At 49.8% G+C, this 24,674-nt stretch overlaps 1 protein-coding gene across 1 annotated transcript; it reads right to left on the bottom strand.

Moving 5' to 3' along the window:
- Window positions 1-916: 916 nt before the first annotated feature.
- Window positions 917-11,699, bottom strand: LOC124027387 (rho GDP-dissociation inhibitor 2-like; the record flags this gene model as incomplete). The annotated part of the gene is made up of 3 exons (XM_046339829.1): window positions 917-1,215; window positions 1,524-1,587; window positions 11,623-11,699. Coding segments are annotated over 3 exons (341 nt in total), but the record flags the coding sequence as incomplete, so codon positions are not given.
- Between the last annotated feature and the right edge of the window lie 12,975 nt (window positions 11,700-24,674).

Below are 24,674 nucleotides of genomic sequence, written 5' to 3' on the forward strand. Positions count from 1 at the left end.
TGGACTTAGAAGATGGCAACTTCATGAGGAGTATGAGACACGCTGTTGTCAAACATTCTAACTGATAACTAACATTACAAAGGGCTGCTCCTTGAAACCTTGTTGAACTGGCAATTTTCTGAATAGAACACTTTAGAATAACCTTCTAGAATGTGCCTCACTATGGGGTGTAAATACATCTCCATACTCCAACGTCACTGTATGAGTGAGTCCCACAGGGTTTAACTTCATTTGATCCCCTTCAGTTAACACACTGTAGTAGAGAACATCAGATTACATCACAAATAGCCTCCCAAAATGGCCCCCTATTCCCTACATAGTCCACTACTTTTAACCAGAGCCCTGCGGGTAGTGCACTATATAGGGAATAGGGGGCCATTTTGGGTTGTAGCCCACGATGTTCGATTGTCTACTATGATGTGATACTGGTTTGGTTTATGACAACATCCTCTCTATCTCGTTCTAGACCGTGCCTAACCTAACTTCCTGTTTACACCTTTCATACCAGCCTCTGTCTTTTACTATTATACAGGTGGGCCTTGGAGGGAGGGAGGAGAGGAGGGGGGAGGAAGAAAGAGGGAGAGACAGTCCTTCTAAATGAAGAGGGAGAGAAGGAGGGAGGGGGGAGAGGAGGGGGGAGGAAGAAAGAGGGAGAGACAGTCCTTCTAAATGAAGAGGGAGAGAAGGAGGGAGAGGGGAGACAAGGGGAGAGGGAAGCATGGAGAGAAGGATGAGGTCTCTATCCATCCCAGTCCTTCTTGATGGAGGAAGGAGGGATGAAAGTGGGGGAGACGGGAGAGAGAAGGAAGGAAGGGGAAAGGAAGAGGTGGAGACACATGGAGAGGGAAGGAGGGAGAGAGAAATGAGGCTCCTCTCTATTCGTCCCAGTCCTTCTTGATGGAGGAAGGAGGGATGAAAGTGGGGGAGACGGGAGAGAGAAGGAAGGAAGGAAGGGGAAAGGAAGAGGTGGAGACACAGGGAGAGGGAAGGAGGGAGAGAGAAATGAGGCTCCTCTCTATTCGTCCCAGTCCTTCTTGATCCCCAGGTTCCACTCCCAGGAGAGGTGGTCGGTCTTGTCGTCGTCGGTGAAGTGGGACTTGATGTGGTAGCTGCCTCTGACAATCATGCCTTTGGGCGCCTCCTCCACCGGGGTCATGAACTCGTGCTCCTCCACCCGCGGCCCGTAGCTGCCCACCATGTACACCGCCTTGTCCACTGCACGACACAAAATGGACGCTCAGTTGCACACTTGCTAGCCAGGTTTTAGGTGAATGTGGGGGAAACTGACATCTTGTGTCAATGAAAACACACAAAATGGCAGCTCAGTTGTATCGCTGTTAACCCGGAATTAGGTGTACGTGTGGAAACTGTGATGTCTTGTGTCGATGACAACACATAAAATGGCAGCTCAGTTGCACCCTTGCTAGCCAGGGTTTAGATGTATGTATCAGAAACTGACACGGTCTATGGGCCTAAACAGCACAGCGTATCCACAGCTCGGCACAAAATGGGGTCCTCCTTACCTCTGATTCCTTTCCTGTAGGTCAGATGGACGTACTTCAGCCCAGACACAATATCCCTGTTAACCTGGAGAGGGGAGGAGAGGAGGGGAGGGAAGGGGAGAGGAGGAGGAGGGGAGGGGAGGGAAGGGGGGAGGAGGGGAGGGAAGGGGAGGAGGAGAGAGGAGGGGGAGGGGAGGGGAGGAGGAGGAGAGGGGGAGGGGAGGGGAGGGGGAGGAGGAGGAGAGGGGAGGGGAGGGGAGGGGGGGGAGATTGGAGGAGGGGAGAGGAGGGAAGGAAAGGAAAGGAGAGTTATTGTAATATGAAGTCTCATTAAGAGGCAACTTTAGACAGCTTTGTTCCAAAACACTCTACTCCCTATTCAGTGCACAATGTTTGACCAGGGCACTTAGTCCTATAGACCCTGGTCTAAATTAGTGCCCTCAGTCCTATAGACCCTGGTCTAAAGTAATGCCCTCAGTCCTATAGACCCTGGTCTTAATTAGTGCCCCAAGTCCTATAGACACTGGTCTAAATTAGTGCCCTCAGTCCTATAGACCCTGGTCGAAAGTAGTGCCCTCAGTCCTATTGACCCTGGTCTACAGTAGTGCCCTTAACCCTATAGACCCTGGTCTAATTAGTGCCCTCAGTCCTATAAACTCTGGTCTAAAGTAGTGCCCTTAGTCCTATAGGCCCTGGTCTAAAGTAGTGCCCTTAGTCCTATAGACCCTGGTCTAAGTAGTGCCTTCAGTACTACAGGTCCTGGTCTAAAGTAGTGCCCTTAGTCCTATAGGTCCTGGTCTAAAGTAGTGCCCTTAGTCCTATAGACCCTGGTCTAAAGTAGTGCCCTTAGTCCTATAGGCCCTGGTCTAAAGTAGTGCCCTCAGTCCTATAGACCCTGGTCTAAAGTAGTGCCCTCAGTCCTATAGACCCTGGTCTAAAGTAGTGCCCTTAGTCCTATAGACCCTGGTCTTGTCATGCTGGTGAAAGAGGACCCAAAAGCGACTTGGCGAAAACAGAGTCTTTAATCCAGTAAAGTAAATACAATCAAAAAAACACAACTTTCACTCGAAATGACGAGGACAAACTGGAGACTCGATCTTGAACAGCAGGTGAACAGCAGGTTGCCTCGGGAAGGCACTTGAACCAAACAGACTCAGACACCTGCTCACCACGCAGCATCTGAGGAAAACACGACACGACAGGGCGATACACAAACACAGCACGGTGAATTCTAGACAAGGAACCGACAGGACAGGAACGGAACACAAAGGAAGAAATAGGGACTCTAATCAGGGGAAAGGATCGGGAACAGGTGTGGGAAGACTAAATGATTGATTAGGGGAATAGGAACAGCTGGGAGCAGGAACGGAACGATAGAGAGAAGAGAGAGCGAGAGAGTGAGAGAGGGAGGGGGAGAGAGAGGGATAGAAAGAGGGAAAGAACCTAATAAGACCAGCAGAGGGAAACGAATAGAATGGGGAGCACAGGGACAAGACATGATAATAAATGACAAAACATGACAGTACCCCCACTCACCGAGCGCCTCCTGGCGCACTCGAGGAGGAATCCTGGCGGCAACGGAGGAAATCATCAATGAGTGAACGGTCCAGCACGTCCCGAGACGGAACCCAACTCCTCTCCTCAGGACCGTAACCCTCCCAATCCACTAAGTATTGGTGACCCCGTCCCCGAGAACGCATGTCCATGATCTTATGTACCTTGTAAATAGGTGCGCTCTCGACAAGGACGGGGGGGGGAGGGAAGACGAACGGGGGTGCGAAGAAAGGGCTTAACACAGGAGACATGGAAGACAGGATGGACGCGACGAAGATGTCGCGGAAGAAGCAGTCGCACAGCGACAGGATTGACGACCTGGGAGACACGGAACGGACCAATGAACCGCGGAGTCAACTTACGAGAAGCTGTCGTAAGAGGAAGGTTGCGAGTGGAAAGCCACACTCTCTGGCCGCAACAATACCTTGGACTCTTAATCCTGCGTTTATTGGCGGCTCTCACAGTCTGTGCCCTGTAACGGCAAAGTGCAGACCTCACCCTCCTCCAGGTGCGCTCACAACGTTGGACAAACGCTTGAGCGGAGGGAACGCTGGACTCGGCAAGCTGGGATGAGAACAGAGGAGGCTGGTAACCCAGACTACTCTGAAACGGAGATAACCCGGTAGCAGACGAAGGAAGCGAATTGTGAGCGTATTCTGCCCAGGGGAGCTGTTCTGCCCAAGACGCAGGGTTTCTGAAAGAAAGGCTGCGTAGTATGCGACCAATCGTCTGATTGGCCCTCTCTGCTTGACCGTTAGACTGGGGATGAAACCCGGAAGAGAGACTGACGGACGCACCAATCAAACGACAGAACTCCCTCCAAAACTGTGACGTGAATTGCGGGCCTCTGTCTGAAACGGCGTCTAACGGGAGGCCATGAATTCTGAATACATTCTCAATAATGATTTGTGCCGTCACTTAGCGGAAGGAAGTTTAGCGAGGGGAATGAAATGTGCCGCCTTAGAGAACCTATCGACAACCGTAAGAATCACAGTCTTCCCCGCAGACAAAGGCAGACCGGTAATGAAGTCTAAGGCGATGTGAGACCATGGTCGAGAAGGAATGGGGAGCGGTCTGAGACGACCGGCAGGAGGAGAGTTACCCGACTTAGTCTGCGCGCAGTCCGAACAAGCAGCCACGAAACGGCGCGTGTCACGCTCCTGAGTCGGCCACCAAAAGCGCTGGCGAATAGACGCAAGAGTGCCTCGAACACCGGGATGACCAGCTAACTTGGCAGAGTGAGCCCACTGAAGAACAGCCAGACGAGTGGAAACAGGAACGAAAAGGAGGTTACTAGGACAAGCGCGCGGCGACGCAGTGTGCGTGAGTGCTTGCTTAACCTGTCTTTCAATTCCCCAGACTGTTAACCCGACAACACGCCCATAAGGAAGAATCCCCTCGGGATCAGTAGAAGCCACAGAAGAACTAAACAGACGGGATAAGGCATCAGGCTTGGTGTTCTTGCTACCCGGACGGTAAGAAATCACAAACTCGAAACGAGCGAAAAACAACGCCCAACGAGCTTGACGGGCATTAAGTCGTTTGGCAGAACGGATGTACTCAAGGTTCTTATGGTCTGTCCAAACGACAAAAGGAACGGTCCCCCTCCAACCACTGTCGCCATTCGCCTAGGGCTAAGCGGATGGCGAGCAGTTCACGGTTACCCACATCATAGTTGCGCTCAGATGGCGACAGGCGATGAGAAAAATAAGCGCAAGGATGAACCTTATCGTCAGACTGGAAGCGCTGGGATAGAATGGCTCCCACGCCTACCTCTGAAGCGTCAACCTCGACAATGAATTGTCTAGTGACGTCAGGAGTAACGAGGATAGGAGCGGACGTAAAACGTTCTTTTAGAAGATCAAAAGCTCCCTGGGCGGAACCGGACCACTTAAAACACGTCTTGACAGAAGTAAGAGCTGTGAGAGGGGCAGCAACTTGACCGAAATTACGAATGAAACGCCGATAGAAATTAGCGAAACCTAAAAAGCGCTGCAACTCGACACGTGACCTTGGAACGGGCCAATCACTGACAGCTTGGACCTTAGCGGAATCCATCTGAATGCCTTCAGCGGAAATAACGGAACCGAGAAAAGTAACGGAGGAGACATGAAAAGAGCACTTCTCAGCCTTTACGTAGAGACAATTCTCTAAAAGGCGCTGTAGAACACGTCGAACGTGCTGAACATGAATCTCGAGTGACGGAGAAAAAATCAGGATATCGTCAGGATAGACAAAAACAAAGATGTTCAGCATGTCTCTCAGAACATCATTAACTAATGCCTGAAAAACAGCTGGCGCATTGGCGAGACCGAACGGCAGAACCCGGTACTCAAAATGCCCTAACGGAGTGTTAAACGCCGTTTTCCACTCGTCCCCCTCTCTGATGCGCACGAGATGGTAAGCGTTACGAAGGTCCAACTTAGTAAAGCACCTGGCTCCCTGCAGAATCTCGAAGGCTGATGACATAAGGGGAAGCGGATAACGATTCTTAACCGTTATGTCATTCAGCCCTCGATAATCCACGCAGGGGCGCAGAGTACCGTCCTTCTTCTTAACAAAAAAAGAACCCCGCCCCGGCCGGAGAGGAAGAAGGCACTATGGTACCGGCGTCAAGAGACACAGACAAATAATCCTCGAGAGCCTTACGTTCGGGAGCCGACAGAGAGTATAGTCTACCCCGAGGAGGAGTGGTCCCCGGAAGGAGATCAATACTACAATCATACGACCGGTGAGGAGGAAGGGAGTTGGCTCGGGACCGACTGAAGACCGTGCGCAGATCATGATATTCCTCCGGCACTCCTGTCAAATCGCCAGGTTCCTCCTGAGAAGTAGGGACAGAAGAAACGGGAGGGATGGCAGACATTAAACACTTCACATGACAAGAAACGTTCCAGGATAGGATAGAATTACTAGACCAATTAATAGAAGGATTATGACATACTAGCCAGGGATGACCCAAAACAACAGGTGTAAACGGTGAACGGAAAATCAAAAAAGAAATAGTCTCACTGTGGTTACCAGATACTGTGAGGGTTAAAGGTAGTGTCTCAAATCTGATACTGGGAAGATGACTACCATCTAAGGCGAACATGGGCGTAGGCTTCTCTAACTCTCTGAAAGGAATGTCATGTTTCCGAACCCATGCTTCGTCCATGAAACAACCCTCAGCCCCAGAGTCTATCAAGGCACTACATGTAGCACCCGAACCGGTCCAGCGTAGATGGACCGACAAAGTAGTACAGGATCTTGATGGAGAGACTTGAGTAGTTGCGCTCACCTGTAGCCCTCCGCTTACAGATGAGCTCTGGCTTTTACTGGACATGAATTAACAAAATGTCCAGCAACTCCGCAATAGAGGCACAGGCGGTTGGTGATCCTCCGTTCCCTCTCCTTAGTCGAGATGCGAATCCTCCCAGCTGCATGGGCTCAGTCTCAGAGCCAGAGGAGGGAGATGGTTGCGATGCGGAGCAGGGAAACACCGTTGATGCGAGCTCTCTTCCACGAGCCCGGTGACGAAGATCTACCCGTCGTTCTATGCGGATGGCGAGAGCAATCAAAGAGTCCACATCTGAAGGAACCTCCCGGGAGAGAATCTCATCCTTAACCACTGCGTGGAGTCCCTCCAGAAAACGAGCGAGCAGCGCCGGCTCGTTCCACTCACTAGAGGCAGCAAGAGTGCGAAACTCAATAGAATAATCCGTTATGGACCGTTCACCTTGGCATAAGGAAGCCAGGGCCCTAGAAGCCTCCCTACCAAAAACTGAACGGTCAAAAACCCGAATCATCTCCTCTTTAAAGTTCTGGAACTTGTTAGAGCAATCAGCCCTTGCCTCCCAGATAGCTGTGCCCCATTCTCGAGCCCGGCCAGTAAGGAGTGAAATGACGTAAGCAACCCGAGCTCTCTCTCTAGAGTATGTGTTGGGTTGGAGAGAGAACACAATCTCACACTGCGTGAGAAAGGAGCGGCACTCAGTGGGCTGCCCGGAGTAGCAAGGTGGGTTATTAACCCTAGGTTCTGGAGGCTCGGCAGGCCAGGAAGTAACAGGTGGCACGAGACGTAGACTCTGGAACTGTCCAGAGAGGTCGGAAACCTGAGCGGCCAGGTTCTCCACGGCATGGCGAGCAGCAGACAATTCCTGCTCGTGTCTGCCGAGCATGGCTCCTTGGATCTCGACGGCAGTGTAACGAGCGTCTGAAGTCGCTGGGTCCATTCCTTGGTCGGTTCCTTCTGTCATGCTGGTGAAAGAGGACCCAAAAGCGACTTGGCGAAAACAGAGTCTTTAATCCAGTAAAGTAAATACAATCAAAAAAACACAACTTTCACTCGAAATGACGAGGACAAACTGGAGACTCGATCTTGAACAGCAGGTGAACAGCAGGTTGCCTCGGGAAGGCACTTGAACCAAACAGACTCAGACACCTGCTCACCACGCAGCATCTGAGGAAAACACGACACGACAGGGCGATACACAAACACAGCACGGTGAATTCTAGACAAGGAACCGACAGGACAGGAACGGAACACAAAGGAAGAAATAGGGACTCTAATCAGGGGAAAGGATCGGGAACAGGTGTGGGAAGACTAAATGATTGATTAGGGGAATAGGAACAGCTGGGAGCAGGAACGGAACGATAGAGAGAAGAGAGAGCGAGAGAGTGAGAGAGGGAGGGGGAGAGAGAGGGATAGAAAGAGGGAAAGAACCTAATAAGACCAGCAGAGGGAAACGAATAGAATGGGGAGCACAGGGACAAGACATGATAATAAATGACAAAACATGACAGGTCTAAAGTAGTGCCCTTAGTCCTATAGACCCTGGTCTAAAGTAGTGCCCTTAGTCCTATAGACCCTGGTCTAAAGTAGTGCCCTTAGTCCTATAGACCCTGGTCTAAAGTAGTGCCCTCAGTCCTATAGACCCTGGTCTAAAGTAGTGCCCTCAGTCCTATAGACCCTGGTCTAAAGTAGTGCCCTTAGTCCTATAGACCCTGGTCTAAAGTAGTGCCCTTAGTCCTATAGGTCCTGTTCAATGGTGCTTCTAAACCATCTCCAGAGAAGGTTTCCTGTTGGCATTCAAAAAGCCCTTGTGTACCTTTATAGACGAACAGACATGCCGTAGCCTGACACCGCCTGGTATAGAGGTCCTGGATGGCAGGAAGCTTGACCCAAGTGATGTACTGGGCCGTTCGCACTACCCTCTGTAGTGCCTTGCGGTCGGAGGCCAAGCAGTTGCCATACCAGGCGGTGATACAAACAGGATGCTTTCGATGGTGCAGGTGTAGAACCTTTTGAGGATCTGAGGACCCATGCCAAATCTTTTCAGTCTCTTGAGGGGGAATAGGTTTTGTTATGCCCTCTTCACGACTGTATTGGTATGCTTGGACTATGTTAGTTTGCTGGTGATGTGGACACCAAGGAACTTGAAGCTCTCAACCTGCTCCACTACAGACCCGTCGATGAGAATGGGGGCGTGTTCGGTCCTCGTTTTCCTGTAGTCCACAATCATCATCTTTGTCTTGATCACATTGAGGAAGGGTTGTTGTCCTGGCACCACACGGCCAGGTCTCTAACCTCCCTATAGGCTGTCTCGTCGTTGTCGGTGATCAGGCCTACCACTGTTTTGCCATCGGCAAACTTGATGATGTGTTGGAGTCGTGCCTGGCTGTGCAGTCATGAGTGAACAGGGAGTACATTAGGAGACTGAGCACACACCCCTGAGGGGCACCTGTGTTGAGGATCAGCATGGCAGATGTGTTGTTACCTAACCTCATCACCTGGGGGTGGCCCGTCAGGAAGTCCAGGATCCAGTTGCAGAGGGAGGTGTTTAGTCCCAGGGTCCTTAGCTTATTGATGAGCTTTGGGGGCACTATGGTGTTAAACGCTGAGCTGTAGTCAATGAATAGCATTTTCATTGGTCTTCCCTTTGTCCAGGTGGGAAAGGGCAGTGTGGAGTGCAATAGAGATTGCATGATCTGTGGATCTGTTAGGACGGGTATGCAAAGTGGAGTGGGTCTAGGGTTTCTGGGATAATGGTGTTGATGTGAGCCATGACCAGCCTTTTAAAGCACTCCATGGCTACAAATGTGAGTGCTACGGGTCTGTAGTCATTTAGGCAGGTTACCTTAGTGTTCTTGGGCACAGGGACTATGGCGGTCTGCTTAAAACATGTTGGTATTACAGACTAAGACAGGGAGAGGTTGAAAATGTCAGTGAAGACACTTGCCAGTTGGTCAGCACATGCTCGCAGTACACGTCCTGGTAATCCGTCTGGCCCTATGGCCTTGTGAATGTTGACCTGTTTAAAGGTCTTACTCACATCGGCTGAGGAGAACGTGATCACACAGTCTTCCAGAACAGCTGGTGCTCTCATGCATATCTCAGTGTTATTTGCCTCAAAGCGAGCATAGAAGTAGTTTAGCTCATCTGGTAGGCTCGTGTCACTGGGCAGTTCTCAGCTGTGCTCCCCTTTGTAGTCTAATGGTTTGCAAGCCCTGCCATATCCGACGAGCGTCAGAACCGGTGTAGTACGACTCGATCTTAGTCCTGTATTGACGCTTTGCCTGTTTGATGGTTCGTCGGAGGGCTTTGCGGGATATATTATAAGCTTCCGGGTTAGTCCTGCTTCTTGAAAGCGCCAGCTTTCGCCTTTAACTCAGTGAGGATGTTGCCTGTAATCCATAGCTTCTGGTTGGGGTATGTACATACGGTCACTGTGGGGACGACGTCATCGATGCACTTATTGATGAAGCCAATGTCTGATGTGGTGTCCTCCTCAATGCCATCAGAGGAATCCTGGAACATATTCCAGTCTGTGCTAGCAAAACAGTCCTGTTGCTTAGCAACTGCTTCCTTTGACCACTTTTTTTATTGATCAAGTCACTGCTGCTTCCTGCTTAAATTGTTGCTTGTAAGCAGGAATCAGAAGGATAGAATTATGGTCAGGTTTGCCAAATGGAGAGCGAGGGAGAGCTTTGTATGCGTCTCCTCATACCCTCGTAAAACTCACTATGCTACCGATCCTTGACTTCGACGATGTCATTTACAAAATAGCCTCCAACGCCCTACTCAGCAAACTGGATGTAGTCTATCACAGTGCCATCCGTTTGGTCACCAAAGCCCCACTGGTCATCCCCAAAGTCAACACCTCCTTTGGTGCCTTTCCTTCCAGTTCTCTGCTGCCAATGACTGGAAGGAATTGCAAAAATCACTGAAGCTGGAGACTTATATCTCCCTCTCTAACTTTAAGCATCAGCTGTCAGAGCAGCTTACCGATCACTGTACCTGTACACAGCCCATCTGTCAATAGCACACCCAACTACCTCATCCCCATATTGTTATTTATCTACTTGCTCTTTTGCATCCCAGTATTTCTACTTGCACATCATCATCTGCACATCTATCACTCCAGTGTTCATTTGCTAAATTGTAATTATTTTGCCTCCTCGTTTATGTCACACTGCTATGCTTTATCTTGACCAGGTCGCAGTTGTAAATGAGAACTTGTTCTCAACTGGCCTACCTGGTTAAATAAAGGTGTTCTCGACTGGCCTACCTGGTTAAATAAAGGTGTTCTCAACTGGCCTACCTGGTTAAATAAAGGTGTTCTCAACTGGCCTACCTGGTTAAATAAAGGTGAAATAAAATAAATAAAAAAAGAGAAGAGAGCAGAACAGAACCAAACAGAGCAGAGAAGAACAGAACAGAACAGAGCAGAGAAGAACAGAACAGAACAGAACCAAACAGAGCAGAGAAGAACAGAACAGAACAGAGCAGAGAAGAACAGAACAGAACAGAACCAAACAGAGCAGAGAAGAACAGAACAGAACAGAGCAGAGAAGAACAGAACAGAACAGAACCAAACAGAGCAGAGAACAGAACAGAACAGAACCAAACAGAGCAGAACAGAACAAAACAGAGCAGAACAGAAAGGTGAAGAGGAGATTGATCCCTGATCTGTTTCACCAGTCTTGTGTTTATCCCCCCCCCCCACCAGGTGTCTCCTATTTCCCTCCATTATCCCCAGTGTATTTATACCTGCTTTTTCTGGTTGTCCGTTGCCAGTTCGTCTTGTTTTGTCAGGTCTTACCAGCGTGTTTCCTGTTTCTCCTGTTCAAGTTCTAGTTTTCTAGTCTTCCCGGTTCCAACCTTTCTGCCTGTCCTGGCCCTGAGCCTGCCTGTCGTTCTGGCCCTGAGCCTGCCTTCCGTTCTGGCCCTGAGCCTGCCTTCCGTTCTGGCCCTGAGCCTGCCTTCCGTTCTGGCCCTGATTGACTCTGTCTTGGACTTACGAACCTCTGCCTGCGGTTCTGGCCCTGATTGACTCTGTCTTGAACTTATGAACCTCTGCCTGCCGTTCTGTCCCTGGTTGACTCTGTCTTGGACTTATGAACCTCTGCCTGCCCTCGACCTGCCCTTTAAACTGTCCCTATGTTATAAAAAATATTCTGAGACCCGAACCATCCGACTCCTGTATCTGCATCTAGGTCAAGTGCTGAGTCGTGACAGAGATGTTCTCACCTTAAAGTGTATCTTCACTCTGTAGTCCAGGACAAAGAAGGAGAAGGTTCTTACCTTGAAGTGTATCTTCACTCTGTAGTCCACTCCTTCCTTCATGGTGAAACTCTTCTTCTTCAGAGCTTCCGGGTCACCTGCAGGTCAACACCATGACAACGTGAGGTCAACAGATGAGGTTATCACTTCAATATTCAAACACAACAGCCAAACTGCTGATGATATCCATACATTCTCTGTGTCTCTGACTGTTCTCTGTGTCTAGTCTCTGACTGTTCTCTGTGTCTCTGACTGTTCTCTGTGTCTGGTATCTGACTGTTCTCTGTGTCTCTGACTGTTCTCTGTGTCTAGTCTCTGACTGTTCTCTGTGTCTAGTCTCTGACTGTTCTCTGTGTCTGGTATCTGACTGTTCTCTGTGTCTCTGACTGTTCTCTGTGTCTCTGACTGTTCTCTGTGTCTGGTATCTGACTGTTCTCTGTGTCTAGTCTCTGACTGTACTCTGTGTCTGGTATCTGACTGTTCTCTGTGTCTAGTCTCTGACTGTTCTCTGTGTCTAGTCTCTGACTGTTCTCTGTGTCTGGTATCTGACTGTTCTCTGTGTCTCTGACTGTTCTCTGTGTCTCTGACTGTTCTCTGTGTCTGGTATCTGACTGTTCTCTGTGTCTGGTCTCTGACTGTTCTCTGTGTCTCTGACTGTACTCTGTGTCTGGTCTCTGACTGTTCTCTGTGTCTCTGACTGTTCTCTGTGTCTGGTCTCTGACTGTTCTCTGTGTCTGGTCTCTGACTGTTCTCTGTGTCTCTGACTGTTCTCTGTGTCTGGTCTCTGACTGTTCTCTGTGTCTGGTCTCTGACTGTTCTCTGTGTCTGGTCTCTGACTGTTCTCTGTGTCTGGTCTCTGACTGTTCTCTGTGTCTCTGACTGTTCTCTGTGTCTGGTATCTGACTGTTCTCTGTGTCTGGTCTCTGACTGTTCTCTGTGTCTCTGACTGTACTCTGTGTCTGGTCTCTGACTGTTCTCTGTGTCTCTGACTGTTCTCTGTGTCTGGTCTCTGACTGTTCTCTGTGTCTGGTCTCTGACTGTTCTCTGTGTCTGGTCTCTGACTGTTCTCTGTGTCTGGTCTCTGACTGTTCTCTGTGTCTCTGACTGTTCTCTGTGTCTGGTATCTGACTGTTCTCTGTGTCTCTGACTGTTCTCTGTGTCTGGTCTCTGACTGTTCTCTGTGTCTGGTCTCTGACTGTTCTCTGTGTCTGGTCTCTGACTGTTCTCTGTGTCTAGTATCTGACTGTTCCCTGTGTCTGGTCTCTGACTGTTCTCTGTGTCTGGTCTCTGACTGTTCTCTGTGTCTGGTCTCTGACTGTTCTCTGTGTCTGGTCTCTGACTGTTCTCTGTGTCTAGTCTCTGACTGTTCTCTGTGTCTGGTCTCTGACTGTTCTCTGTGTCTGGTCTCTGACTGTTCTCTGTGTCTGGTCTCTGACTGTTCTCTGTGTCTGGTCTCTGACTGTTCTCTGTGTCTAGTCTCTGACTGTTCTCTGTGTCTGGTCTCTGACTGTTCTCTGTGTCTGGTCTCTGACTGTTCTCTGTGTCTGGTCTCTGACTGTTCTCTGTGTCTAGTCTCTGACTGTTCTCTGTGTCTCTGACTGTTCTCTGTGTCTGGTCTCTGACTGTTCCCTGTGTCTCTGACTGTTCTCTGTGTCTCTGACTGTTCTCTGTGTCTGGTATCTGACTGTTCTCTGTGTCTCTGACTGTTCTCTGTGTCTCTGACTGTTCTCTGTGTCTGGTATCTGACTGTTCCCTGTGTCTCTGACTGTTCTCTGTGTCTGGTATCTGACTGTTCCCTGTGTCTGGTATCTGACTGTTCTCTGTGTCTCTGACTGTACTCTGTGTCTGGTCTCTGACTGTTCTCTGTGTCTGGTATCTGACTGTTCTCTGTGTCTGGTCTCTGACTGTTCTCTGTGTCTGGTATCTGACTGTTCTCTGTGTCTAGTCTCTGACTGTTCTCTGTGTCTGGTATCTGACTGTTCTCTGTGTCTAGTCTCTGACTGTTCTCTGTGTCTCTGACTGTACTCTGTGTCTGGTCTCTGACTGTTCTCTGTGTCTGGTATCTGACTGTTCTCTGTGTCTCTGACTGTACTCTGTGTCTCTGACTGTTCTCTGTGTCTGGTCTCTGACTGTTCTCTGTGTCTGGTCTCTGACTGTTCTCTGTGTCTGGTCTCTGACTGTTCTCTGTGTCTCTGACTGTTCTCTGTGTCTGGTCTCTGACTGTTCTCTGTGTCTCTGACTGTTCTCTGTGTCTGATCTCTGACTGTTCTCTGTGTCTCTGACTGTTCTCTGTGTCTCTGACTATTCTCTGTGTCTCTGACTGTTCTCTGTGTCTGGTATCTGACTGTTCTCTGTGTCTGGTCTCTGACTGTTCTCTGTGTCTGGTCTCTGACTGTTCTCTGTGTCTGGTCTCTGACTGTTCTCTGTGTCTCTGACTGTTCTCTGTGTCTGGTATCTGACTGTTCCCTGTGTCTGGTCTCTGACTGTTCTCTGTGTCTGGTCTCTGACTGTTCTCTGTGTCTGGTCTCTGACTGTTCTCTGTGTCTGGTCTCTGACTGTTCTCTGTGTCTGGTCTCTGACTGTTCCCTGTGTCTGGTCTCTGACTGTTCTCTGTGTCTGGTCTCTGACTGTTCTCTGTGTCTGGTCTCTGACTGTTCTCTGTGTCTGGTCTCTGACTGTTCTCTGTGTCTGGTCTGACTGTTCTCTGTGTCTGGTCTGACTGTTCTCTGTGTCTGGTCTCTGATTGTTCTCTGTGTCTCTGACTGTTCTCTGTGTCTCTGACTGTTCTCTGTGTCTCTGACTGTTCTCTGTGTCTCTGACTGTTCTCTGTGTCTCTGACTGTTCTCTGTGTCCGGTCTCTGACTGTTCTCTGTGTCTGGTCTCTGACTGTTCTCTGTGTCTGGTCTCTGACTGTTCTCTGTGTCTGGTCTCTGACTGTTCTCTGTGTCTGGTCTCTGACTGTTCTCTGTGTCTGGTCTCTGACTGTTCTCTGTGTCTCTGACTGTTCCCTGTGTCTGGTCTCTGACTGTTCTCTGTGTCTGGTCTCTGACTGTTCTCTGTGTCTGGTCTCTGACTGTTCTCTGTGTCTGGTCTCTGACTGTTCTCTGTGTCTCTGACTGTTCTCTGTGTCTCTGACTGTTCTTTGTGTCTGGTCTCTGACTGTTCTCTGTGTCTGGTCTCTGACTGTTCTCTGTGTCTGGTCTCTGACTGTTCTCTGTGTCTGGTCTCTGACTGTTCTCTGTGTCTCTGACTGTTCTCTGTGTCTCTGACTGTTCTCTGTGTCTGGTCTCTGACTGTTCTCTGTGTCTCTGACTGTTCTCTGTGTCTGGTCTCTGACTGTTCTCTGTGTCTGGTCTCTGACTGTTCTCTGTGTCTGGTCTCTGACTGTTCTCTGTGTCTGGTCTCTGACTGTTCCCTGTGTCTGGTCTCTGACTGTTCCCTGTGTCTGGTCTCTGACTGTTCTCTGTGTCTGGTCTCTGACTGTTCTCTGTGTCTGGTCTCTGACTGTTCTCTGTGTCTGGTCTCTGACTGTTCTCTGTGTCTCTGACTGTTCTCTGTGTCTGGTCTCTGACTGTTCTCTGTGTCTGGTCTCTGACTGTTCTCTGTGTCTGGTCTCTGACTGTTCTCTGTGTCTCTGACTGTTCTCTGTGTCTCTGACTGTTCTCTGTGTCTGGTATCTGACTGTTCTCTGTGTCTGGTCTCTGACTGTTCTCTGTGTCTGGTCTCTGACTGTTCTCTGTGTCTGGTCTCTGACTGTTCTCTGTGTCTGGTCTCTGACTGTTCTCTGTGTCTCTGACTGTTCTCTGTGTCTGGTCTCTGACTGTTCTCTGTGTCTCTGACTGTTCTCTGTGTCTCTGACTGTTCTCTGTGTCTGGTCTCTGACTGTTCTCTGTGTCTCTGACTGTTCTCTGTGTCTCTGACTGTTCTCTGTGTCTGGTATCTGACTGTTCCCTGTGTCTGGTCTCTGACTGTTCTCTGTGTCTGGTCTCTGACTGTTCTCTGTGTCTGGTCTCTGACTGTTCTCTGTGTCTGGTCTCTGACTGTTCTCTGTGTCTGGTCTCTGACTGTTCTCTGTGTCTGGTCTCTGACTGTTCTCTGTGTCTGGTCTCTGACTGTTCCCTGTGTCTGGTCTCTGACTGTTCTCTGTGTCTGGTCTCTGACTGTTCTCTGTGTCTGGTCTCTGACTGTTCTCTGTGTCTGGTCTGACTGTTCTCTGTGTCTGGTCTGACTGTTCTCTGTGTCTGGTCTCTGATTGTTCTCTGTGTCTCTGACTGTTCTCTGTGTCTCTGACTGTTCTCTGTGTCTCTGACTGTTCTCTGTGTCTGGTCTCTGACTGTTCTCTGTGTCTCTGACTGTTCTCTGTGTCTCTGACTGTTCTCTGTGTCTCTGACTGTTCTCTGTGTCTCTGACTGTTCTCTGTGTCTGGTCTCTGACTGTTCTCTGTGTCTGGTCTCTGACTGTTCTCTGTGTCTGGTCTCTGACTGTTCTCTGTGTCTGGTCTCTGACTGTTCTCTGTGTCTCTGACTGTTCCCTGTGTCTGGTCTCTGACTGTTCTCTGTGTCTCTGACTGTTCTCTGTGTCTGGTCTCTGACTGTTCTCTGTGTATGGTCTCTGACTGTTCTCTGTGTCTGGTCTCTGACTGTTCTCTGTGTCTGGTCTCTGACTGTTCTCTGTGTCTGGTCTCTGACTGTTCTCTGTGTCTCTGACTGTTCCCTGTGTCTGGTCTCTGACTGTTCTCTGTGTCTCTGACTGTTCTCTGTGTCTGGTCTCTGACTGTTCTCTGTGTCTGGTCTCTGACTGTTCTCTGTGTCTGGTCTCTGACTGTTCTCTGTGTCTGGTCTCTGACTGTTCTCTGTGTCTCTGACTGTTCCCTGTGTCTGGTCTCTGACTGTTCTCTGTGTCTCTGACTGTTCTCTGTGTCTGGTCTCTGACTGTTCTCTGTGTATGGTCTCTGACTGTTCTGTGTATCTGGTCTCTGACTGTTCTCTGTGTCTGGTCTCTGACTGTTCTCTATGTCTGGTCTCTGACTGTTCTCTGTGTCTGGTCTCTGACTGTTCTCTGTGTCTGGTCTCTGACTGTTCCCTGTGTCTGGTCTCTGACTGTTCTCTGTGTCTGGTCTCTGACTGTTCTGTGTGTCTGGTCTCTGACTGTTCTCTGTGTCTGGTCTCTGACTGTTCTCTGTGTCTGGTCTCTGACTGTTCTCTGGACAGTGTATTTACAGGGGAAGGGGGAAGAAGAGGAGAGATACATGGAGAGATGTAGAGAACAGAGGGAAGGAGGAAGCAGTAGAGATAAAAGGAGAGAGATGTAGAGAACAGAGGGAAGGAGGAAGCAGTAGAGATAAAAGGGAAAGGACAGCACTGATGTGTTGTGGAACACACACACACACACACACACACACACACACACACACACACACACACACACACACACACACACACACACACACACACACACACACACACACACACACACACACACACACACACACACACAGCCCTGCCCCCTGCCTCCCTAGACCTAGTTTAACAGTAACTCCTGGTATTACCAGTTAACATCAAAGTCACATCAGACAACCATTACACTCTCTCCCTTCCTCACTCTCTGAAGACAGGATCAGACATTGGTTCTCACTGTGTTTCTCCCTCTCGCTCACCCTCCCTCTCTCCCTCTCTACCTCTAACTCCCCGTCTGCTGTGGTAAAAACCCACAAGCTGCAGACAGAGAGAACCAGCACATCACACGCAGGTTTATCAGGCATCTCTTTTCCCTCTCTGTCTCTCTCACCCTCTCTGTCTCTCTCTCTCTCTCTCTCTCTCTCTCTCTCTCTCTCCCTCTCTCTCTCTCTCTCTCTCTCTCTCTCTCTCTCTCTCTCTGTCTCTCTCAACCTCCCTCCCTCTCTCTCACCCTCTCTGTCTCTCTCTCACCCTCCCTCTCTCTCCATCCCTACCCCTCAGTTTTCCTCTCTCTCATTTCGGTCTCATCTTTCCATCAGAAAATCCTTTGACACTATATAGAATAGGTTGTAGAGAGAATGGAGGAGGGAACATCGTAGAGGAGGGAGGGAGGTAGCTCCACCCCCTCTCTCTACTAGTGAAGATGAAGGAGGAGCATGGTGGTAGCTCCACCCCCTCTCTCTACTATTAAAGATGGAGGAGCATGGTGGTAGCTCCACCCCCTCTCTCTACTAGTAATGAGGAGCATGGTGGTAGCTCCACCCCCTCTCTCTACTAGTAAAGATGGAGGAGGAGCATGGTGGTAGCTCCACCCCCTCTCTCTACTAGTAATGAGGAGCATGGTGGTAGCTCCACCCCCTCTCTCTACTAGTAAAGATGGAGGAGGAGCATGGTGTTAGCTCCACCCCCTCTCTCTACTAGTAATGAGGAGCATGGTGGTAGCTCCACCCCCTCTCTCTACTAGTAAAGATGGAGGAGGAGCATGGTGGTAGCTCCACCCCCTCTCTCTACTAGTAATGAGGAGCATGGTGGTAGCTCCACCCCCTCTCTCTACTAGTAAAGATGGAGGAGGAGCATGGTGGTAGCTCCACCCCCTCTCTCTACTAGTAAAGATGGAGGAGGAGCATGGTTGTAGCCCCACCCCCTCTCTCTACTAGTAATGAGGAGCATGGTGGTAGCTCCACCCCCTCTCTCTACTAGTAAAGATGGAGGAGGAGCATGGTGGTAGCTCCACCCCCTCTCTCTACTAGTAATGAGGAGCATGGTGGTAGCTCCACCCCTCTCTCTACTAGTAAAGATGGAGGAGGAGCATGGTGGTAGCTCCACCCCCCTCTCTCTACTAGTAATGAGGAGCATGGTGGTAACTCCACCCCCCTCTCTCTCTCTACTAGTAATGAGGAACATGGTGGTAGCTCCACCCCCCTCTCTCTACTAGTAATGAGGAGCATGGTGGTAGCTCCACCCCTCTCTCTACTAGTAATGAGGAGCATGGTGGTAGCTCCACCCCTCTCTCTACTAGTAATGAGGAGCATGGTGGTAGCTCCACCTCCCTCTCTCTACTAGTAAGGAGGAGCATGGTGGTAGCTCCACCCCTCTCTCTCTCTACTAGTAATGAGGAGCATGGTGGTAGCTCCACCCCTCTCTCTCTACTAGTAATGAGGAGCATGGTGGTAGCTCCACCCCTCTCTCTACTAGTAATGAGGAGCATGGTGGTAGCTCCACCTCCCTCTCTCTACCAGTAAGGAGGAGCATGGTGGTAGCTCCACCCCCTCTCTCTACTAGTAAGGAGGAGCATGGTGGTAGCTCCACCTCCTCTCTCTACTAGTAATGAGGAGCATGGTGGTAGCTCCACCCCCTCTCTCTACTAGTAATGAGGAGCATGGTGGTAGCTCCACCCCCTCTCTCTACTAGTAATGAGGAGCATGGTGGTAGTTCCACCCCCTCTCTCTACTAGTAATGAGGAGCATGGTGGTAGCTCCACCCCCTCTCTCTACTAGTAAAGATGGAGGAGGAGCATGGTGGTAGCTCCACCCCCCTCTCTCTACTAGTAATGAGGAGCATGGTGGTAACTCCACCCCCCTCTCTCTCTCTACTAGTAATGAGGAACATGGTGGTAACTCCACCCCCCTCTCTCTCTCTACTAGTAATGAGGAACATGGTGGTAGCTCCACCCCCCTCTCTCTACTAGTAATGAGGAGCATGGTGGTAGCTCCACCCCTCTCTCTACTAGTAATGAGGAGCATGGTGGTAGCTCCACCCCCTCTCTCTACTAGTAATGAGGAGCATGGTGGTAGCTCCACCTCCTCTCTCTACTAGTAAGGAGGAGCATGGTGGTAGCTCCACCCTCTCTCTCTCTACTAGTAATGAGGAGCATGGTGGTAGCTCCACCCCCTCTCTCTACTAGTAATGAGGAGCATGGTGGTAGCTCCACCCCTCTCTCTACTAGTAATGAGGAGCATGGTGGTAGCTCCACCTCCCTCTCTCTACCAGTAAGGAGGAGCATGGTGGTAGCTCCACCCCCTCTCTCTACTAGTAAGGAGGAGCATGGTGGTAGCTCCACCTCCTCTCTCTACTAGTAATGAGGAGCATGGTGGTAGCTCCACCCCCTCTCTCTACTAGTAATGAGGAGCATGGTGGTAGCTCCACCCCCTCTCTCTACTAGTAATGAGGAGCATGGTGGTATCTCCACCCCCTCTCTCTACTAGTAATGAGGAGCATGGTGGTAGCTCCACCCCCTCTCTCTACTAGTAAGGAGGAGCATGGTGGTAGCTCCACCCCCTCTCTCTACTAGTAAGGAGGAGCATGGTGGTAGCTCCACCCCCTCTCTCTACTAGTAAGGAGGAGCATGGTGGTAGCACCACCCCTCTCTCTACTAGTAAGGAGGAGCATGGTGGTAGCTCCACCCCTCTCTCTACTAGTAATGAGGAGCATGGTGGTAGCTCCACCCCTCTCTCTACTAGTAATGAGGAGCATGGTGGTAGCTCCACCCCTCTCTCTACTAGTAATGAGGAGCATGGTGGTAGCTCCACCTCCCTCTCTCTACCAGTAAGGAGGAGCATGGTGGTAGCTCCACCCCCTCTCTCTACTAGTAAGGAGGAGCATGGTGGTAGCTCCACCCCTCTCTCTACCAGTAAGGAGGAGCATGGTGGTAGCTCCACCCCTCTCTCTACTAGTAAGGAGGAGCATGGTGGTAGCTCCACCCCCTCTCTCTACTAGTAAGGAGGAGCATGGTGGTAGCTCCACCCCTCTCTCTACTAGTAAGGAGGAGCATGGTGGTAGCTCCACCCCCTCTCTCTACTAGTAAGGAGGAGCATGGTGGTAGCTCCACCCCCTCTCTCTACTAGTAATGAGGAGCATGGTGGTAGCTCCACCCCCTCTCTCTACTAGTAATGAGGAGCATGGTGGTAGCACCACCCCCTCTCTCTACTAGTAATGAGGAGCATGGTGGTAGCTCCACCCCTCTCTCTACTAGTAATGAGGAGCATGGTGGTAGCTCCACCCCCTCTCTCTACTAGTAATGAGGAGCATGGTGGTAGCTCCACCCCCTCTCTCTACTAGTAATGAGGAGCATGGTGGTAGCTCCACCCCCTCTCTCTCTCTACTAGTAATGAGGAGCATGGTGGTAGCACCACCCCCTCTCTCTACTAGTAAGGAGGAGCATGGTGGTAGCTCCACCCCTCTCTCTCTACTAGTAATGAGGAGCATGGTGGTAGCTCCACCCCCTCTCTCTACTAGTAAGGAGGAGCATGGTGGTAGCTCCACCCCCTCTCTCTACTAGTAATGAGGAGCATGGTGGTAGCTCCACCCCTCTCTCTCTACTAGTAATGAGGAGCATGGTGGTAGCTCCACCCCCTCTCTCTACTAGTAATGAGGAGCATGGTGGTAGCACCACCCCCTCTCTCTACTAGTAATGAGGAGCATGGTGGTAGCACCACCCTCTCTCTCTACTAGTAATGAGGAGCATGGTGGTAGCACCACCCCCTCTCTCTACTAGTAATGAGGAGCATGGTGGTAGCACCACCCCCTCTCTCTACTAGTAATGAGGAGCATGGTGGTAGCACCACCCTCTCTCTCTACTAGTAATGAGGAGCATGGTGGTAGCACCACCCCCTCTCTCTACTAGTAATGAGGAGCATGGTGGTAGCACCACCCCCTCTCTCTACTAGTAAGGAGGAGCATGGTGGTACCTCCACCCCTCTCTCTACTAGTAATGAGGAGCATGGTGGTAGCTCCACCCCTCTCTCTACTAGTAATGAGGAGCATGGTGGTAGCTCCACCTCCCTCTCTCTCTACTAGTAAGGAGGAGCATGGTGGTAGCTCCACCTCCCTCTCTCTCTACTAGTAATGAGGAGCATGGTGGTAGCTCCACCTCCCTCTCTCTCTACTAGTAATGAGGAGCATGGTGGTAGCTCCACCTCCCTCTCTCTCTACTAGTAAGGAGGAGCATGGTGGTAGCTCCACCTCCCTCTCTCTTTACTAGTAATGAGGAGCATGGTGGTAGCTCCACCTCCCTCTCTCTCTACTAGTAAGGAGGAGCATGGTGGTAGCTCCACCTCCCTCTCTCTCTACTAGTAATGAGGAGCATGGTGGTAGCTCCACCCCTCTCTCTACTAGTAATGAGGAGCATGGTGGTAGCTCCACCCCTCTCTCTCTACTAGTAATGAGGAGCATGGTGGTAGCTCCACCCCTCTCTCTACTAGTAATGAGGAGCATGGTGGTAGCTCCACCCCTCTCTCTACTAGTAATGAGGAGCATGGTGGTAGCTCCACCCCTCTCTCTACTAGTATGGAGGAGCATGGTGGTAGCTCTTCCATAAGCCTTCAATGTCATTTTAGAGAATTTGGCCGTACGTCCAACCGGCCTCACAACCGCAGACCACGTGTATGGCGTCGTGTGGGCAAGTGGTTTGCTGATGTGAACGTCCCTGTTTATTATTTATTGTCACACCCTGATCTGTTTCACCTGTCTTGTAATTGTCTCCACCCCCCTCCAGGTGTCGCCTTTCTTCCCCATTATCCCCAGTGTATTTATATCTGTGTTCTCTGTTTGTCTGTTGCCAGTTCGTCTTGTTTGACCACTCTGCCTGCCCCTGACCCTGCCTGCCGTCCTGCACCTTACCCTGAACCTGCCATCCTGTACCTGACCCTGAGCCTGCCTGCCGTCCTGTACCTGACCCTGAGCCTGCCGTCCTGTACCTGACCCTGAGCCTGCCGTCCTGTACCTGACCCTGAGCCTGCCGTCCTGTACCTGACCCTGGGCCTGCCGTCCTGTACCTGACCCTGAGCCTGCCGTCCTGTACCTGACCCTGAGCCTGCCGTCCTGTACCTGACCCTGAGCCTGCCGTCCTGTACCTGACCCTGAGCCTGCCGTCCTGTACCTGACCCTGACCCTGCCGTCCTGTACCTGACCCTGCCTGCCGTCCTGTACCTGACCCTGCCTGCCGTCCTGTACCTGACCCTGAGCCTGCCTGCCGTCCTGTACCTGACCCTGAGCCTGCCTGCCGTCCTGTACCTGACCCTGAGCCTGCCGTCCTGTACCTGACCCTGCCTGCCATCCTGTACCTGACCCTGAGCCTGACTGCCATCCTGTACCTGACCCTGCCTGCCGTCCTGTACCTGACCCTGAGCCTGCCGTCCTGTACCTGAGCCTGAGCCTGAGCCTGACGTCCTGTACCTGACCCTGAGCCTGCCGTCCTGTACCTGACCCTGAGCCTGCCTGCCGTCCTGTACCTTTGCCCCTGTTGCTGTAATAAATATTGTTACTTCGACACGGTCTGCATCTGGGTCTTACCTTGATTCCTGATATATATATTATTGTTATTTTATTGTGTTACTTTTAATTATATTAGTATTGTTATTGTATTTTTTTACGAAATATTTTGTTACTTACTTTTTTTTTTTTTTTTGTTGGTTAAGGGCTTGTAAGTAAGCATTTCACGGTAAGGCCTACTACACCTGTTGTAATCGACACGTGACGAATCAAATTTTACTTGAAGCAAGCACACAATTCTTCAGGAAAGTTAGGAAAGTTCTTCAATTCTTCAGGAAAGTTACTTTATACTTTATGGTGTACTGTCATGTATGAGAGGCATCAAAGGCCTTTCAATCGATGCTTCAAGATGTCCACCATTTTTCCTGTACCCAAGAAAGTGAAGGTAACTGAACTAAATCACTATCGTCCTGCAGCACTCACTTCTGTCATCATGAAGAGGCTAGTTAGGCTAGTTAAGGATCACCTCCACCTTCCCTGACAACCTAGACACACTACAACTCACATACCGCCCCAACAGATCCACGGACGACGCAATCGCCTTTGCACTTCACACTGCCATATCCGACATGGACCAGAAAAATACCTACAGGATGTAAGAATCAGGGGTTGGAACCGTTTCAGTGAACGGAAATGAAAAACAAAGAAAAAACAATGGAGGAACAGAACCAGAACCGAGAACAAAATTTAACTCTACCGTTCCGGAACAGAACCGTGAACAAAATTTAACTATTCCGTTCCGGAACAGAAACATTTATTTTAAAAGCATGGGTAACAGTTAATAACAGTTAATTATTTGAAGTTCCGTACATTTTTTCAAACCCTCTGTCACCCTCTGTCACTGTATTCCGGTGTCTGCCTGCATTCCAGCTGAACATCTTCTGTGTAGGCTAGCTGCCCCTCCCCGTCCCTCTGCCCTTCTGAAGCTTAGTCTACTGTAACTACTGACGTTACAAGCGTGATTCAGAAATTAAGGAGAGATTTTTAATTAGAGAAGAATGGATTAACTTGTTCAATGCTAATTAAGAATACTCTCGTAGCCTCTGTAACATTCTCATTCATTATTATTCATGACTCATTCATGATTTGTATTGATCATGGCATCATCAGGATTAAGTTAGTAGTGTTTAGAAACATGACCCTCTACTCACTTATAATGAGACTCCAGTCATCATCCACCACTCATTTACTATGTACATTTTATTATTGGGTAAAACACAACAAAACAAACTGCAAATGCAACCAACGAGTTTGGAACCAAATACTCAACTTTTGACTACTTTAATACACTATAAGTGAATTGGTCAGAATACTTATGACTTCTTCAAATGGGGGACTAGATACATAGTTTTCATTTCAAAATGTGAAACAGATATGTATTAAAATACTCTCATTTAAAAGATGATATTATACACTATCGTTGTCACATTACACATTGTTTTGTTTTTTTAACTACAAAAACGTGTTTTAATTCAAATGTTGGTGCCGCTCTGCTCACAAGCTTGTTAGCTAGCTCTGGTCTCGCTCTCAAACTCTAGGCGGCATTACGTACTGAATAATGTAATGATGTCATGATGAAGGGCTAGCTCTGGTCCAACGTTAGTTAAGTTAACTCTATGAAGTATCTACATGGCATCATCGGTCTCTCTATGCTACTGTGCTTATACATGTTGTGGGGAACAGTCACAGACGCTGCTCTCTCGGTCTCTTTCTCTCTGCCTCTATCTCTGTGTACCTCTCTCTCTCTATTTCTCTCTCTCTCTGTCTCTGTGTACCTCTCTCTCTCTCTCCGTCTCTGTGTACCTCTCTCTATCTCTCTATCTCTCCCTCTATCTCTGTGTACCTCTC

The sequence above is a fragment of the Oncorhynchus gorbuscha genome, unplaced genomic scaffold (genome assembly GCF_021184085.1).
Source record: "Oncorhynchus gorbuscha isolate QuinsamMale2020 ecotype Even-year unplaced genomic scaffold, OgorEven_v1.0 Un_scaffold_3165, whole genome shotgun sequence".
Lineage (NCBI taxonomy): Eukaryota > Metazoa > Chordata > Actinopteri > Salmoniformes > Salmonidae > Oncorhynchus > Oncorhynchus gorbuscha.